Source organism: Nelumbo lutea, chromosome 1 (genome assembly GCF_056320005.1).
Source record: "Nelumbo lutea isolate HS-2025 chromosome 1, American lotus-T2T, whole genome shotgun sequence".
Taxonomy (NCBI): domain Eukaryota; kingdom Viridiplantae; phylum Streptophyta; class Magnoliopsida; order Proteales; family Nelumbonaceae; genus Nelumbo; species Nelumbo lutea.
In genome coordinates, this window is record NC_142684.1 from 173,909,702 (window position 1) to 173,922,219 (window position 12,518).

At 35.0% G+C, this 12,518-nt stretch overlaps 1 protein-coding gene across 10 annotated transcripts; it reads right to left on the reverse strand.

The window, feature by feature from the left end:
* Positions 1-846: 846 nt before the first annotated feature.
* LOC148879281 (cyclin-T1-4-like) lies at positions 847-12,214 on the reverse strand. Of its 10 annotated transcripts, none has more exons than XR_016104162.1 (8): positions 11,945-12,214; positions 10,820-11,363; positions 9,971-10,052; positions 9,102-9,236; positions 8,808-8,983; positions 2,578-5,519; positions 2,175-2,320; positions 847-1,095 (listed from the first exon to the last, which is right to left on the reverse strand). XR_016104162.1 is itself a non-coding variant. In XM_088960780.1 (8 exons), the coding sequence occupies exons 2-8, from the start codon at positions 11,259-11,261 to the stop codon at positions 1,064-1,066; spliced, it is 786 nt and encodes a 261-aa protein (XP_088816906.1). In that variant the 5' UTR covers positions 11,262-11,363; positions 11,945-12,184; the 3' UTR covers positions 847-1,063. The 10 variants fall into 10 exon arrangements, 7 of the variants coding, with proteins under 7 accessions (XP_088816906.1, XP_088816907.1, XP_088816908.1 ...); XR_016104163.1 differs by having other exon boundaries at positions 2,578-6,981; XR_016104164.1 differs by having other exon boundaries at positions 2,578-6,981; positions 11,992-12,146.
* Between the last annotated feature and the right edge of the window lie 304 nt (positions 12,215-12,518).

Sequence of the window (12,518 nt, forward strand, 5' to 3'; positions counted from 1 at the left end):
CCGAGTAAATCTTTTCTCAGAAACAATTACCTGGATAAATACATTTACCTGGATAAATAACCTACCAAAATGTTAACGGGGCCTAAATGTTTTATCATAGGAAAATGGACTGAAATGCTGGTACGTTTTGAAAAAAAAAAAAGGATTCTTGGCATGAAAAGAAAGACCTTGGCTGTGAAAGCCAGTAGATGTTACAATTTGGAGTCTGTAATACCGGAAGGAAAACCCACCGGTTACAACTTTTATAATATCGGTTGATTGGTCACAAATTTTTCCGGTATCATATCCTTTTGGCATCGCAGACGAACCCAATAAAATAACATTCAAACGGTCATCAGCTTAAGCCTTAGGGTATTGGAGAACGGTACGAGTGAACATGGGAGTGGCTGGCAGGCACTCCCCTAAGAAAATTTGAAACTCAAAATAATCTTCGGCCACTTTAATGTGTGGACAAGACGAAAAAACAAACGACTTAGAAAGTAGTGTAGTTGAAGGAAATTGAATGGAAATTAGAGTGCCTCTCAGCACAAGTGCACAACTTAGAGTCCGTTTGGTTCACAGTCGAAATCAGAATTGTAATGGTCCATTCCCATAGTCTGTTTGGAATTGAGATGAACAGGAATAAGATTTCATTCCCAAGGGAGGGGCAGGGAATGGCCATTCCCTCAAATGGGGGAATGGGAATTCCATCAGGAATAGAAATGGGATTCCGATTCCACCCAACCAAACAGTTGGAATCAGAATAACCCATTCCAATTCCAATTCCAGACCCTTATTCCCACTATTCCCACGAACCAAACAGGGCCTTAATGTAATTCAATAAACTGATTACTTGTGCAAGAGCCATTGTCCCACCTCTAACAGACTCCTTTGGTGTGTAACAGTTAAAGCCAGTGCAATAATAATGCTTCATCTCTACATACACATTCTCATACGTAACTTTGTGAAAAAGAAAACCTATCTATTGTCATTGATTCTGAAGGTGTATAATCTTAATTTAATAAAACAATGGATGCCTATCTTACACTAATTATCATGTATTTGAAGTATAATTGTGTCTGTTCTAGAAAAGCTCCATTAATTGCTGGACCACATCTGCATTACAAAGAATAGACAAGTTAAAAATGATTGAACAGGCAACCTCTGAAAATTTTCTTAACAAAAATATCACTGGATGTATAGAAAGGTGAAATTTTATTCTATATTTCTGAAAGCAAATATAAAGAACATTCCAGATGCAAATAGAATTTCAAAAGGACGAGAAATTATTTTTGCCATGTTGATGAAAATTTTCAATGAAGTTGTACTGTTCTCCTATAATGCCAATACCCTGTGGCTTCCAATAACCAATTTCTTAACTTTTTACTTGATTGATAACTACCCAAACAGGGATTTCCAAATAAGCAGCGAATAGGGCTCTTTATGGAGCCAATATTGAGGAGAAGATGATTCTTAACCGGAGATCAATTTGAGAAACTCATCATGGAAGGTCTGTCTAATTTTCATTTTATTTTTTTAATAAGCAAATGGGCTACACAATGGGGGTAGCCCTCCCCCAAACCCACAAGTCATACCCCCCCCCCCACCACCCAAAAAAAAACCCTGGAGAAGGCAAAGATTTGATCTGGTCTTTGCTATAACAAGCTGGAGTCTACAGCAAGTTAGTTGGCACCTTTGAAGAGCCAAAGCAATTCGGTAGACTTACAAATGTGGTGAATGCCCCTACGTAGGGTAGAGAGGGAAGTTGGCAGGATAGTCTACAATGTGTAGGGCACATGGCTCTGGTACATTTTTTTTTTGGATCAGCAAAAGGATTCCACTTATAAATTAAAAAGCATAATACAAACTGTTGGAAAATTCCAACACCCTTAGTCACATGGGTTCACAACTTTGCTCAGAACAAGTTCTTCTCGTTTGCAGTTGACAGACCTATCTCGTTTGCAGTTCTTCTCACATGGCTCTTGTACGTTATTCATACATTTAAGCTATCTAATAAAAATCCTGATTGTTACTGATCAAAGAAAGAACATATATAGACACACTCCAATACCCCAGTAAACCCATATAGTAAGGTCCGTGATCATTCCAGAGAAATCTCAGACCATACAAAAATGGTAGTTAATATAAGTAAAAGCAAGACAAAAGGTGTCGGAAAATAAACAAAAAAAAAATACCTTGAAGAATAGAGGGAGTAGTTTGGAACTCCTGCCACATATTTCGTTGAGAAGAAAGATCAAAATTGAGGAATTTAGCAGCAAGATATGCAGCTCCAGCTGCAATATGATGTGGCTTAAATTGAAGCCAGAGTGAACTTCTAAGCCTGCCAAAAAATACATTTCCATTGGACTCCATACATTCAATTGCATTAGAAGATCACACAGATGGAAATAAAAAGTAAAATCAATAGCCAAACCAACAGTCTGCAGCAACACTAGAAACGAACAAGCAATATCTTGTACAAGGTATTTCCACATGAACACAACCAGTATCAGTTTCAAAAAAATAAATAAATCTAAATAATGAAATACAGATTTCTTGTAAGCAAAGCAAAAACTTCTCAAGCAATCTTTTCCTTACCAACTAAAATTGCAGCAACCAGGTTGAACAATTTCCAAAGAAACCTTCTGCAGAAACGCTGGCAAAGTGCCAAAACTACAGCAAATATGTGTACCATTTGGAATAATGCATCAGCTCCAGGTGTATTCCCTCTCCAGCAAGCCGCACACAATTCATTGGGAAAGGTAACAGGATATTGCGATTCATAACAAGTACACAAACTTCATGAAATGGATGCTGGGAATCTTCTGCCCAACGGTATGATATAAAGAGGCATGCCAACATGCATGCTTTCAAGCTCATTGCAATCATTATGCAGGTTACTTTTGGGGATAAATTCATATATTAAAATCTGCATTGCCATATACTGGGGAAAACCCTAAAATGCAAGTGAGTTTCACATGTTCATATATTCCAGAAAGACAAGAGCCAAAAGCAAAAACTGAGTGGAACTAAAAACTGACTCATCCCAGTCACACTACGCAAATGCGATATCTCACAAGTCAGGCAAACATGAAAACCCAAACTGCAGTAATGCCCATACTTCTATTGTCCTCCTTATACTGTATGAGCCTTCAAAAAAATGTGCGCAATCATTTCCTTGCTTGTAGAACAACAACCAATATGTGGCAAATGGAAGGAATCCATTAATTATCCTACACCTTGGTCTCGAATCTATCCAAGGTCAAATTCCAACAACCTCACTAACTTTCAGAAACACCATATCAAAACCCAAATGAAACCAATGAAGTGGTTTCATGCACCCAAAGAGGCAATGAATGAGAAGATGGTTTACTGGCTCCATGCTTTCCAGCAAAGGAAACACATGCTGGTCATATCTTCTTTCTGGAAGAAAGTGGCTGACCATCAGGATCAAATATGCTGTACAAAAGTCACTAAAAATACACATGTATGACAGTGAACACATGGGTTTACAAATATAGAACTCCCCCTTAATCCAGAAGTCCCCCTTAATCCTGGTTGAATACACATGTATGACAGTGAACACATGGGTTTACAAATATAGAACTCCCCCTTAATCCAGAAGTCACTAAAAATACAAACACACATCCCTTTCAACCAGGAAAACATTACCAAAATAAATAACGTTCTGAGAGTTAACACGGCTTTTTTTTAACAAAGCATCATTCTTAGCTGTTTGTTAGACAAACTGGGTCACTGTGTGTGCGTGTGTGTGTGTATATGTGTGTGCATATTTTAGTTGGAGTAAGCACCACCTTGAAATAAATGATTAACAAAAAAACTTTGCCTTTGAAAAGACTTGCATGATGTGGTGATACCCTCAAGATAAAAGCATCTTTATTAATTGTGATAATGGCCAAAGATTTTACTAAAATGAAATATAAGTAAAATAATATTATTTAATATATTCCAATAGTAAAGAAACCTTTTCTTTTCAAGCTTTTTAATATTTTAAATAATGTCCAAGGCTTGCAGAAGCAAATTTTATGGCCAAATGACTGAATTTCCCAGACAAGCATTTTTTATGGACCTGTATGCATAGTAATTGGCTGTCAAAACTTTGTCATACTTGTACAATTAGAAGATATAAATGGTCTGTAAAAATGCACCAGTTCATTCAAGTACATCTTCAACATAACATGTCACATCAAGTGTCAGAATCAGCATGCCTATGAATTATGGGACTCAGTGAGCCTCAAAAAATGAGGTTCTTGATCTTAGAGAATATATTTTATTTTCTTGATAAACATAATTCAAATTAAGGATATCATGGGAATTATATGGCGAGAACTCAATTTATATGTCAAGGCCATACTCTAAAAGTAATACACCAACCATGGGGCTCCTTGATGTTAGAATTTAGCCTTTTAGGACAATCCCTGTGACACATTTCAAAGTTCTTCTGGTGATTACCCAGAAAAAGTACCCATGCTTCTATCTAAACATATAATGTACCTATGTACCTTCCATACGAGAGAGACAAAGGAAAAGGATATCCTTGGCTTCAAGGCATCTCTGTTCTTGATAATAAACTTTGACATTACCAGCATCATTCAAAAACACCAGCATATCCATATTGTCATAACATGGATGAGATACAGAATTAGTGTTCAATGCAAAAGCTAAAATATAAACAGAAAGAAGGCACACAATTCTAGTGTGAGAAAGCTATTATAATATTATCTATATATTTATCAAAAAAATAATGTTATCTATATAGCTATTCCCTATTACCCTAAACTATTATAATATTAACCATATAGTTGTGTCCTGGCACCCTAACCTATGAGATTTAAAAGTCTGAATCTTAAACAAATAAACCACATCCATGTGCACACTTGGGTGCAATGTAGACCTAGACTAAGGAAACATAAAAGGGCAAATTGAAGAGTTCATGGAACTCTTGTAAGCAATTGACCATGTTCCATAAACATGGACATTGTACATCCATGTTAGACTAAAAAGGAAGAAAAAGACTTCATAAATGTGAACTTCCAGAAAGTCAATATGCTAACAGGTCTAAAAAAATTAATTTGAAAAAGTTGGGGAAAAACAGATACAGAAATAAACCTTTTTGTTGTTCTTCTGCTTCTTAATTAAGTTATTAAAAGTGTTTTTTATGGGTTCTCAACTTCTTTTTCTTCTACTTGTAAAAAGTAGGACAACTGAAAACAACAGTGGATATTAACTAGGAATAAGATCTCCACATATACGGTCTAGTGCAGCCAACTCCATATAAGAAATGGAAATGTGATTCACATTTCCAGTTCAAGGAAAATGGGTCAGCAAAATGTCCAGTTGCATGCTTGAGATAAATCTGCAAGGCTCCAAGTGCCTGGTTGCCTTCTTGGACACCAAAATATCAAATTGAAAGAGTTGCATTCTTCCAATAAGAACTGAGTAGAATGGTGAATATTAAAACCTTCCAGTAATTCCTTCATTCCTCTAGAACTTCTTGATCCTCCCCCATACATATAAAGCTGAAAACAAGAAGAAAATAGATATATTAAAATTTTCCAACCAATAGTGTTAACCTTTGCCTGCCATGTCAATTTTCAGAAGAAAGTGAAAAACTAAAAAGAAGTCTCCTCCCCTAGTTTCAACTCTTTTTTTTCTTGTGCTTTTAAGAAAGTAGGAAAAGGATCTCAGTTATATGGTCCGGTAATATCCATGCCCTCTACATATCCTATAACCTTCTTAAACACACAAAAATTGCAGTATGCTCTTCTGCCAAGTGACAATTTAAAGCCAAGCAGAAATGCAGAATAGCCAACAAAGTTTCAAAAATCCTTTGCAATCACTTTCTAAAATCATTCTTAAAAGAACCTGTGTCACTGGGTGGAGCTTCCACCAAAGTTCTCTTGCCCAGGTTCAAATTTCATAAAAAAAAAAAAAGCTGTAGACAGAACTTTACCATGACTTCAATATTAAGGTATAAAATTTTGAGTCAAGTTGACCTTTCCTGAAACTATTGAAAAAGGCCGCAGTACAGAGGAAACAAAAATTAAATATTTTTCAGAAAGCACTTTAAAGAATAAAGATGGAAGCTTGGAAAAGGAGAAGAGATAAGAACCTGCATAATATTACACTTATGTAAAATGCACAAACCATGGGAAAGGGACTATCTAAAACATTAAAGGAAAGTCTGTCTGTATTGAATAACTTTTGAAACCAAAAATAGGCCTTATCCAGAACTAATAATGATGCATAACTGCCACTGATCTGGAGCCTCTAATTATGGGTCACTTCTTGAATGGGTTAGACCGGGTATGTTTATCTATAAAAATAATTCTATCCACCCAATCATCTCGCTGTTTCCACAAAAAAAAAAAAAAAAAAAAAAATAATAATAATAATAATAATAATAATAACAATAATAATAACAATAATAATAGTAATAGTAATAGTAATAGTAATAGTAATAGTAATAGTAATAACAACAACCAAATGGTTAGCATTGGTTAGGGTATCTTAACAATTACTTTTATTATGGACAATCCTGGGGATAACTTATCTGGTTGAGATCACCAGACTGGTGCACTTGCTGACAGGTTACAAATTTTATACACAGCAATTTTCAAGGATTTCAGAGGACCAATCCAAAAAATAAATAAATAATGATAATACCGATGATGCTGATGACAATAGTAGTGGTGGTGGAAGTAGTAGTAGTAGTAGTAGTAGCAGTAGTAGTAATTATAATTATATAAAAAAAAAAGTAGCAATAATATAGAAGTAAGTAAATAAGAAAACAGGTCCTTAGGGTTCTGAGGTTATCACCAATAACCAGTGACCAAGTTGGTAAAAGATTTTCAAGGTAAAAGACATCCACAACATATCAGCAGTTCAACTTCAGATGTAAAACAAAACTTTCCATGGACAGCATATCAATCCGCCAGCTAAGAATATCATATAGGTGAGCACGCTATTGTTGTGAAGACCCTGCAATTAATATGCCATGCCAAAAAATCAATATGCGACACCAGAAAAACTAGGTAAACTAGTTACTTTCAGGGGAAATTAGTACTAAGCCAATAGCTCAAAAAAAGTAAGTTTGAAGATGCAAAAGGAAGAGGAAAAAGGCACTTGCCACTGTGTACAAGTAATTGCTGTTAAAACCTCAATTTATCTGTATTTCATAATTAAAATTTGAACAAGTTGCCAAATTTATTTTTATTATTATTATTATTATTATTTTTTTTTTGAGAGTGGATTGATCACCAATGCATAATCACCCCAGCAATGATAATCCTTAATCAACATTTTGTAATAGGGTATTCATATGGCACAAAAACCATACTCTAATAAATCCCTTTAAAAATTTTAAAATTTTAACTGAAGAACCAACAGGGACACAAGCATTAGAAAATTCATTGAACCCAGATTTACGTCGCACTGAAGAGTCTTTGAGAATCAGGTGAAGTACGCCAACACATGGAGACACAATCAGGTCAAGGATAGCATGTGTTATATTCTGAAACTACTTAATTCCATATTTTGGCAAAATCCCCCAAACTGAAACGTTCTCCTGTTGAACAGCTTTTTTAGTTGTTATACACTGATTTAGATTGTCCATCTACCACACAATTGATTGCTTTTAGCATAGCTAAAGTAATTGAAGAATTTTCTTCATTTCTCTTAGAGATAAAATAACAGTGGACTTCCATTTTAAAAGCTAAACACTTAAAAGATGCTAGGAAACATCATAAGAGTACTCCAAGCAGGAATTAGTAAAGTCCTAACTAAATAAAAGGCCGTTTCAACTAAATATCAATCTCCAAGAAGAAAATGCCCATTTTGGTTCATTAAAGACAAAGAACAAGAAAAGAAAAGAAAACAACTAGAGATCATGAAACCATCATGACTTGCAGAGAAAACAGAAAGTTTTCATATAAAAGAAAAGGACCATGGAAATACTATTCAAACTATCTTCCCCAATGACCAAAACATTGACAAGGAAAATTCATAGATAGCTACAGTCATGTGAAGCCTTTCAGTCTGAACCATAGAGAGGTAAAAAGAGAACCCATTTACTTGCAACACACTTAAGGACCTCAGCCAAAAAAAAAAAGACAAAAAAAAGGACTTTTCCTCTTTAAATGATTAGACTTGTAACCATAGAAAACCTATGTCTTCTAAAAGAAGACTAAAGTCTTGAAGCTTTACAGATTTACATGGATATCAAACAAAACAAATATACAGCCTGCCCATAGGGCAATATGCAGCCGTAGATTTAAATCAGATCCAAGTAATCTATAATAACGAAAGTGGCAGAGCAATAGCAGAAAGCTTAATGTGGAAGTGGACAGAGAAAATATTATCAGAACATTTCCAATATTGAAATGCTACATAGTAATATTATAGACTTCCAGACCGATTCAATGTTCACAGTTTCTTCTCCACATCTATGGACGACTGCAAAGCAGGATTAGAACCACATGCAACTGCCATACACATTGTCCAGACTCCAGTTCATAAGCATTCTCATAACCCATGACCTATTTTGCATGAGACTAAGCACAGCAAGGAACTATAGCTCAAGAAAAATGCATCAATAGACCAACTTGACAAAATTGCTTAAATGGCCACTATCTTGGTACCCTGAGAATCATTCACCTTGGTTAAGTCAGGAAGACCTAGCCAAGATTTTAAACATTGACATGAATCATGATCAATCATGTTAAGCGAAGACAAGAAAACTTATTAGCATCTAGTGCAAGAAAAAGAGAAAGATAAAACACAAAAAATATTTTTTGTAACAAACTTACCCTTCGCTCACCAAGTTGAGCGCCAGATTCACCAAAACAGTTTGTGAAAACCCTAATTTGTTAAGCACTGATGTAAGAGGAACATATGGATGCTGCACATCGAGCTCAAAATCTAAAGTTGTCAGTATCATTTGCTCAGCCTCAATCACCCTTTCTCGATACTGCTCAAACCAGCCCTGCTCAATAAGAGATATTAAAAAAGAGTGAGAAATGGCTGGATAGAATTTTCCTTAAGGTTCATGCTGATGAAACTAAATTATTGGAACAAAAGCACTAATGTCTTTATATACTTACAACAGGGAGCAGATAAGAAAAGGATGAAAATTCTTGCTTATAGCCAATTTCACAAGATGCTTTCAGAACATTGTTCAAAGGGCAAGGCGTCTCCTCAGACTTTGCAGCAAGGAATAGAGCTGCTGTTGCAATTAACTGCACACGAAATGAGAACCACACTGATTAAAATTTATAAAATAAGCTCTAAGAAATAAAATCAAGTCAAGAACCAAGAACTATAAGAAGAGATGCGGAGAGTAGTGAAATCATCAGAAAATAAGAAAGACAAAAGACATTATTAAAATAACTAACAATTTTTATTAAATGAAGAACTAATCAATGATAAAACCTATAAGTTATACACCAATTAATTTTTATAAAAAAGATGTAATGTAGAACATAGATGGAAGGAAAGGAGAAAAAAAAGAACTTTTTGTCTATAAGAAGAGATGGAAGGAAAGGGGAAAAAAGAATTATAAGAAGAGATGCAATGTCAAAAAATGATGTGGAAATATAACTTGCCAAGAAATAAAATCCCTCTTATTCATAAGAAAAAAAAAAGATGCATACATAAGTTTCCTTTTGCTGAAACATAACTTGTGAACCTAAGGAAAGAAAGAAGCATACAAACAAAGAATTTAAGCTATTAAAAAGACTTCCTAAGTTTTGAGATTTGTAGAAACCTCTCTGTAATAGAGAGGTCCAGCTAAGGACATTTTTCTTGCAATATGCAAGTAACCCTAACAACCTTATAAAAGAGACGTTTCTTCTAGAATGAAACTTAATTAGAAAGAAAAGTCACTAGCATTATGTGTCTTGATGAACATAAAATAATATATGCCCTCAAAACACCCTTTGAGAGAAAGAGAAAAGGATAACTGGAAGCTCACAAATCTATCATGACAAGCATGAGATTGTCGAACAAAAAAGCGGTGGCAAAGGACCATTGCAGTTCCAATAGTAGTCTGTGGCCTGTAAAATACGACAAGCAATTATCTATTTGAGTAAACATATCATATAATATTAAGAAACAAAAAGGAAAATTAAGGGGTTTTTGCAAGTATGTATGATTTCATTTTTCAAATAAAAAAGGACTACCACACGCAAAAGCAATATAATTTTGCTGAAGTGGCAGTTATTTATGTTTTTTTTAAAGATGATGATTTCATTAATTCTGAAGAGAAACAAAGGAAAGGTTCCCAATACAACCACAATGGCTGAAACAAAACAAAAAAAATGAGCAACACATTAAATATTACAGAGCAAAGTTTTCATCCCAAATGATTCCTATCCCAATCACTATGGAAATGACTGAACTTAAAGCCCCAGAATAGCTGTGAATGGAGGTCTAATTCATCAGAATTATCTCAACTTTGCCGTATATTTTCTAAACTGGCATAGCCTGATTCTGAAAGGTTCTATCATTCCTATCTTTCCAAACTGACCAGCATATTGCTCTTTGTCCATTCTCCAAATCACCTTGCCCGGAGAACTTTTGGTTAGGAAAATCAAAAGCATACATGTTGGTGAACACCCCCTCTAAAGAACTTTTGGTTGAACATAAAAGAAATACATAGGATGAAGAAAACAAAAATCAAAGCAAAGAACCTTGACTTAAACCATTCCATAAGAACTTAAGTCATGGAAAGGCAAACCAGTGAAGGTTCAAAAAACCTAACCAGAGACTCTTAAGAAAATAGTTGCTTAGTTAATACGTATATGCAAGATAGAAAGCTTACAGTTCTAGTCGTGTTCCAAGATTCTGAAGAAATGCACAATATGAGTATCTTAGATGTGTTTCACGTAATGAATCAATACCATCCTTTCTTGATGGGGAACATCTCTCAATCTCATCCCTAGACATAAAGACCACTTCGTTATCCAATTTCAACTGATCATTTTTCCAAGCTGTAAATGTACGAGCATGCATATCAGGTAGGGCATGATATGAACTATTGCTGGTTGAAGGGTCATTGCCAATTTTGTTGGGATGCCTATAATGTCTCGTGCTGTCTTCCCAAGTAAGAGTTGAAAATTTTCTCTTCTTCATGTAAAGAGCAACACAGGGTTCATCACTGCTGACCTTATAAATGTGGTCTCTGAATTTCCTTGAGAAGTCACGATGGTTGCTATAACTGTTGTTGTAATTGTTGTTTCTATAAAATGATGATCGATGTTCATTTCGAAAATTGCCTCCTTGGCCCCGATATGTCCGTGAGAAAGACATATTCTGCTAAGCTATAGAGACCACCGTCTGAAATAGAAGCATTAACCAAGAAATTCCTGCGAACATGTTGACAATCAATGTCAATTCGATGACATATATTTATATTGAAATTAAGAACATAAGGATGAAAATCAATATCCCATATTTCAAATTATAAAACAGAACATATATAAACAATCCAGACAACCAAAAAACAAATCAAATAAAGAAAATGATAGAAGAGTGTGAAAGATAATGTCTTCAGAAAATAGACTAAAAAATCACTGTTCCCGTCGAGGACAACTTACGTGACTTCAGAATAAAGGTGCCAATATTAAAAAAAAATCATAAATTTGAGAAATTAGTAATCTACTTAATCCAGATGTAAAACGAAAAAAGAAGGGGGAATACTCAAAGCGTTCCTCCGCAGAAGAACGAAATTGACGCTTTAACAAGCAGCTAATCCATGTATCGACGAAAGACCGAGCAAAGAACCCTATACACGATTCTATTCGATGATCAATCAACGAAATTTAAACATATGTTTTGCATCTCTCCAATTGAAGAATTCAGAAAGGCAGATGAATCAGACGAAAATATATGCCTTAACAAAATGATCCACATAATAAAGCAAAAAAAAAAATCGAGAACGAAATACCCTTTTTGGCAAGAGAAGAAGGATCGGAAACTCCCCTCAGTTTCTACCTGATCTGTAAGATCTGATTGATGAATTGAGATTGAATTTATAAGATTGGAATAGGGAAGGAACTAAGATAGGGTTTGCTCTTCTGTGATCACCTAATCGCCTATGGTAAAGATAAAAAGAGAATGGCGAAACGTTTTCTACAAGTCAACTAACCAACAAAAGAAGTTTGGTCTGAAAGGTGTCAACCTAAATAAATATCATCATCATCCATTGCTAATTTCAAGGTTTCTTCTTTCTCTGGTTTCTTTTTAGGTTTGTTCGCGGACCAAAAACGATTTGGGAGCGGTCCACTCAATCTTTCACGCGTGTAGAAGTGTACTGTAGAGGGCGTGTTGTGAAATTCGAATTTAAAACCCGATCTGCGCCTCACACCCACGTACTATCATGCATTGGAAACATCTCCCGTACTAATTTATTTTTCATGGTGGATGTGCATGTGAGTCGCTCGTGTGAGGAGCACATCCCGATCAGATTTGTTGGATTTGGTAATAAGAGAAAAGTTTAATTGTGAAAAAAAAAGCAACTT